The sequence below is a fragment of the Sciurus vulgaris genome (assembly GCF_902686455.1).
Source record: "Sciurus vulgaris genome assembly, chromosome: 8".
Taxonomy (NCBI): domain Eukaryota; kingdom Metazoa; phylum Chordata; class Mammalia; order Rodentia; family Sciuridae; genus Sciurus; species Sciurus vulgaris.
Window position 1 is genome coordinate 104,749,339 of NC_136468.1, and position 6,000 is coordinate 104,755,338.

The 6,000-nt window shown below is 49.2% G+C and overlaps 1 protein-coding gene across 5 annotated transcripts in view; it reads left to right on the forward strand.

Moving 5' to 3' along the window:
• Nucleotides 1-5,118, forward strand: part of OGDH (oxoglutarate dehydrogenase) — a 79,809-nt gene extending 74,691 nt beyond the window's left edge. For all 5 annotated transcript variants that reach the window (XM_079151843.1, XM_079151845.1, XM_079151844.1 and 2 more), the window contains 5 exons: nt 217-345; nt 1,494-1,566; nt 3,045-3,208; nt 3,690-3,844; nt 3,970-5,118. In XM_079151843.1, coding sequence (XP_079007969.1) covers nt 217-345; nt 1,494-1,566; nt 3,045-3,208; nt 3,690-3,844; nt 3,970-4,090 — 642 coding nt within the window. In that variant the 3' untranslated portion in view covers nt 4,091-5,118. The remainder of the gene's footprint in view (nt 1-216; nt 346-1,493; nt 1,567-3,044; nt 3,209-3,689; nt 3,845-3,969) is intronic.
• The last annotated feature ends 882 nt before the right edge of the window (nt 5,119-6,000 follow it).

Consider the following 6,000-nt stretch of genomic DNA (forward strand, 5'->3'; position numbering starts at 1 on the left):
AGATGGCTACAGTTAAATGGGGCTAAGACTTAGGATGTGGAGATAGTCCTGCTGAGCTTGCTCCACTGAGCTCATTTGTGTCTCCTTGAGCCTCCAGGTGAGTTAGGTACCTGAGAGTGGAACTGTGAGGCCTCCCTGCCCCCATGAGACCCCAACCCCCGCAAGTGAATATGCAGTGCTATTACCTGACCTCTGACCATTCCATCCACTCTGTAGGACCTTACAGAATCCAACTTTGACATCAATCAGCTATATGACTGCAACTGGGTCGTTGTCAACTGCTCCACTCCTGGCAACTTCTTCCATGTGCTGCGACGGCAGATCCTGTTGCCCTTCCGGAAGCCGGTCAGTAGCGGAGTCGCCCTACTTTGACCAGGTCTGGCCTCAGAATGACCCAGGGCCCTAGCCCAGCTGTGTTGGCATATTACTCTGGGTTGGTTAGGTGGTGCCTATAAAGGGAGCATGAACATGATGTGGTGTCAGGGGCCCAGGCCCCCCTTGTTACTTTTTCTTTTCTCTCTCTCTCTCTCTCTCTCTCTCTCTCTCATACACACACACACACACAGAGCTGAGTCCTCACATGCTGCTGAGCACAACATACAGAGAAATCAGAGCAGGGTATAAGGCCCAATGCACTGGGGAGAAGAGATGTGTGAGCAGGTCTCATAGGTATATCTTGAGTGCTGAAGAGAAATGAGCTCCTGTAGGGTCCAAGGGAATAGAGGGGCCCCAGGAAGCAGTTCTGAAGCTGGTGAGTAGGAACTACATGGAGGCTAGTGGAAAAACTGGTCTAGGAAGAGGAAAGAGTGTGAAGAAAGGTCCAGAGAGAGCTCTGCCATCCTAAGATACTGTAAGGGTGAGGAGTGCAGGTCTGAGGCTTGCAACTCAAGTGTCACCAGCAGCCTGCAGAACAAGGGATAGGACAGCCTGATGCTGGGCCTCTCACAACCTTAAATGAACTGAGGTACATTTGTTCTGTGATTACTAAGCAGAGGCTCAGAGCTTTTTCCTAAAGTCCTGGGGGCTCAGGACAGGCTCAGTACTGCCCTGGAGAGAATGAACACCCATTGAGGAGAGGTGAACAGCAGAGAAATGGGTTGTCTGCTTTTCTCTCCTCTGCCTCTTCTGAGTGAGGCTCCATTTAGAACTGGGAGGCAGATTGTCCTGTGGATCCTGAAGGTCATAGCTTAGGTGGCCTTTGTTTTTTACTTTCCTTCTAGAATTTTTTGGAGGCCAGGAGACATTGCTGGGAATTGAATCCAGGGGAACTTTACCACTGAGCTACATCCCCAGCCTATCTTTTATTTTTATTTTGAGAGAAGGTCTTGCTAAGTTGCTTAGGGCCTCACTAAGTTGCTGAAGCTGGCCTTGAACTCGTGATCCTCTTGCCTCAGCCTCTGAAGTTGCTAGGATTACAGGTGTACACCACCATTCCCAGCTTGGTTCTAGAATCTTTACAACCCAGTGCATCATGAGCCTATTCTGTCTTTCAGTTAATCATCTTTACACCCAAATCCTTGCTACGTCACCCCGAGGCCAGAACCAACTTTGATGAGATGCTTCCAGGTAGGGGTGAGGGGAATGGGCATTTTCTGGGAAGGTTCTTTGCTATTCTATTGGACTTGCAGAGCTTTTATTTATCAATCTCCTTGAGGTTCTTGATGCAGTTTTGGTCAAGGGGTGAAGACAGTGCCCCAGGACTGCACTTAAGTGAGTCTAAGATTATAAGTTAGGGCTGCTGCGCATGGCCTCCTCCATCAGCTCAGCCCAGAGCTCAGAGGTCCAGATCTCAAAGCAAGCCCTGTCAAACAGGAAAAGACATGGGAGGTGGGTCTATGAGTAACACACCAGCAGTTCTGGGATTGAACCTCAGGCACTGGACCACTGAGCCACATCCCCAGCCCCATTTTTTATTTTATTTTATGACTCACTGAGTTTATTTTATTTAAGGTCTCACTGAGTTGCTTAGCACCTCGCTTTTGCTAAGGCTGGCTTTGAACTTGTGATCCTCCTGCCTCAACCTCCTGAACTGATGGATGGGTTTACAGAAGTGTGCCACCATACCCAGCCGAAGTCTGTCTTTTTTTTTTTTTTTTTTAAGTGTGTGTGTGTTTGTATAAATATGTGTATATATATGTAAATATATATATAAATATATATCTATATATATACACCTTTTAAAAATTTTTGTAGTTATAGGTGGATAGGGGGACACAGTATTTTTATTTTATTTTTATGTGGTGCTGAGGATGGAACCCAGGACCTCACGTGTGCTAGGCGAGCGCTCTACCACTGAGCCACAACCCCAGCCCCTAAGTCCAAGTCCTTTTTTATTAAATTTTTATTGCAAGACAAGATCTTGCTAAGTTGCCTAGCCTTCAAATTTGCCATCCTCCTCCCTCTGCCTCCCAAGTAAATAGGAATATGGGCATGCACAATTCCTTTTCTATTTAAGGGTAAACACTATTCCATTCTATGGATATACCACATTTTGTTTATCCATTATTGATCAATGGACACTTGGGTTGCTTCCATATTTTAGCTCTTGGGAATAATGCTGCTTTGAACATGAGTATACAAATATTTCTTCAAGACTCTGCTTTCAGTTCTTTTGGGTACATACCCAGAAGTGGCATTGCTGGACCATGTGGTAATTCTATTTGAGGAAATGCCAAACTGTTCCACTGTGCCTGTGCCATTTAGCATTTCCACCAGTAGTATATAATGAATCCAGTTTCTCCACATCCTCCCCAACATTTCTGTTGTATATGATTAATTTTTGTTTTATTTGTTCATTTGTTGTTTGATTTTTTTTTTTTTTTCCCCAGTGTGCTATATACTTGTTACACACATTGTGCTTTGCAAAGTACTTATGGTCTGAGCAGATCCACAAGCATCAGAGGCTTGTGAAGTGGAAGCATCTCTAACTCTCAGAAACCATCTGGGCATCACAAGCATAGCCCTATCTCATTGAACCTCTCTTCATATACAGTTGGACATGCCCTGGAGAGGGGACCAACCTGTCCATGGGAATTCTCTTACAGGAACCCACTTTCAGAGGGTGATCCCAGAAGATGGCCCTGCAGCTCAGGCCCCAGACAAAGTCAAGAGGCTTCTCTTCTGCACTGGCAAGGTGTACTACGACCTCACCCGAGAGCGCAAGGCAAGGGACATGGCAGAGCAAGTGGCCATTACAAGAATTGAGCAGGTGAAGGCAGGGGATATGGCATCTGGGTGCTATTGTCGGTCCTCTGGGCTATCAGGGATCTGGTGCCTTCACAGAACATTATTTAGTGAGATGGGGAATCCTTGGTCCTTGGCCTTGCTGACCTAGAACACTGACTGCCCCTTCTGAAATCCAGCCTCTCCTTGCCTGACCCTGCCTGCCCTCTGAACATCCCTTTCTTTCTTTTCTTTTCTTTTTTTCCTTTTTTTTTTTTTTTTTTTTTTTTTTGGTACCAGGGATTGAACCCATGGGCGCTTAACCACTAAGCCACATCCCCAGTCCTTTTTTATATTTTATTTAGAGATAGGGTCTCAGTGAGTTGCTTAGGGCCTTGTTAAGTTACTGAGGCCAGCTTTGAACTTGCCATTCTCCTGCCTCATCCTCCGGAGCCACTGGGATTATAGGTATGTGCCACTATGCACAGCTGAACATCCCTTTCTTGATCTACCTTGCTCTCTCCCAGCTGTCACCATTCCCCTTTGACCTCCTGCTGAAGGAGGTGCAGAAGTACCCCAATGCTGAGCTGGCCTGGTGCCAGGAAGAACACAAGAACCAAGGCTACTACGACTATGTGAAGCCAAGACTTCGGACCACCATCGATCGCGCCAAGCCTGTCTGGTGAGCAGGAAAGCCTACAGGACCTTCCCTCAGGCTGGTGGGCAGTTAGCCTGGGAGCATGCTGGAGAGGGAAAAGTGGGAGGGACCCACTGGTGGCCACTTCCTTACTGCTCCCTATCTCTCAGGTATGCTGGCCGGGATCCAGCAGCTGCTCCAGCCACTGGCAACAAGAAAACCCATCTGACAGAGCTGCAGCGCTTCCTAGACACAGCCTTTGATCTGGATGCCTTCAAAAAATTCTCCTAGACGCTCCAGGGGCTTCTTGGGCCACAGACACCCCCACATCCATGATGCCCATTGCTTCTCAACTAAAGAATAGTGCCTCAGTGCTGCCCACACCTCTGCCCCTCTCGCTGTGCCGCACACCACCACCCCTGCCCTGCTCTCATAGGAATTAGGCTGTTGTCCCCCTTGAGTGCTTTGCTACCCCCCACGCCAGTTGCTGTCCAGCCTGTGCTGACCTCTCAAGCTGAGCAGCTTTCGTGGAGGCAAGGGGAACAGCAGAAGGAAAGGGAACCCCCAGGATGTCTTGGGGAGGGTCAACTCTAATCATGCCCCTCCCTACCATATCACCTCCCAGGGCAAAAGCAGGACCTCAGATGACTTCCCAGGGTGCTGGCAGTCTTGGTCACCCAGCAAGGCACAGATCCTGCACTGGAACTAGGAGTTGCTTTGCTTGCTGGGGCCTGGCCTAAGAAGTCACAGAGAAACCATAGCTGGCAGAGTTTTTCAGGGTGGGCCTCAGCTGTGAGATGAGGGTAACAGGGCAGTGGGGGAGGCCTCAACCTGACCTGGCACAGTGGGGTTCAGTTGAGCTGTGCAGTGACCATCTCAGCTGCCCTTCCTTTCAAGGGTCATGGGGGCCATGCCCTACCCACCCTTCCTGGGGCCAGGCAGTCCCTGGAGCCCACAGATTCAGTGTAAGACCCAGAAACCCTCTTGGGTCCCTCACAGTCAGGGTGCTGGCTGCTGCTGTTGGTCTTGCTGACCCCCAACTTCCTCATCTGACCCCCTACCCAAGCCACTCCACTTTCTTTGTGCTGTTTCCCTTAAACACAATGGAGACTTTCAGTGCATCCTTTTCTTTGCTGTGCCAAAGCAGGTCAGAGGCAGGAGAAGGGGGATGGGTGAGGGCAGGGCAGGCCAAGAGGCCAGCTGCCCTTTGTCCCTCGCTTTGACCTTCACAGGGACAGATCTGATTTATTTATTTTGGTTAAAAAAATAATAACTTTGCATTGCATTGGCTTGACCCATAAACTAAGTTATCCATTGACTGTCTGCTGTTGTTTTATGCACTCTGACTTCTCCCCAGGAACAGGTTCAGCCAGACCTCTCCTAACCTGCCTGGGTAGCAGCCCCTCCTTAATGGATGGGGACTGCCAGTCACCACCTGCCCTGCTTCACAGTGTGCCAGTAGCCCTGCACAGTCCCTCACAGGCATCTGTGGCCATTGTCATGAGCAAGGTATGGATAGTTGCAGCCTCTCTGAGCCTTTTCCTTGGGTCCATGTAACTTACTCCACCTAAACAAAAAGTACTCTAGGCATCTGTTTCAGCCAGCACGCCTGGGAGGCTTATCTTAATGACAGTTGCTAGGCCAAGCAGCTCATCCTACTTGGAAGTGAGACCTCACACCAACAAAGTTCAGTGTTCCCTGCAAAGAGCCCACTATCTCTAGCCCATACCAAGCAAGCCAGTCAGTCACTGGCCTACCATGGCATCCTGGATCCAGCACCCTGCTCTCTGGGTAGTACATTCTCTGACCCTTGGCCCTCACACCTCTTCAGAATCTTCATATTTCTCCTGCTGTCCTCTTGCAGCATGACTCAAGGATCTTCCAATCACTACATGACTGGCAACTGTACCAGGCAAAGCAAGTCCCTTGTATGGGAACAGCTGCCCTATCCCCAGAGCTGCAAAGATCAGGGTACTCTTGTACATCTGGCTATGGTCATCATACACTCCTTGTACTTGTCAGGGTCCACAGGCAAGGGTGGATCAACTGTACAGAGGTGCCCTGGACCTTGAAAGATTTCTGACCTGAGTCCTATACAAGATCATGACATTCACCACTCTATTCCTCCATCCCGTCTGGGTGTTGGGCCTAGGGTGGCTGTGGCAGGCAGGCTGGGGCTTGCCTTTCAGGCTGGCAGGGAT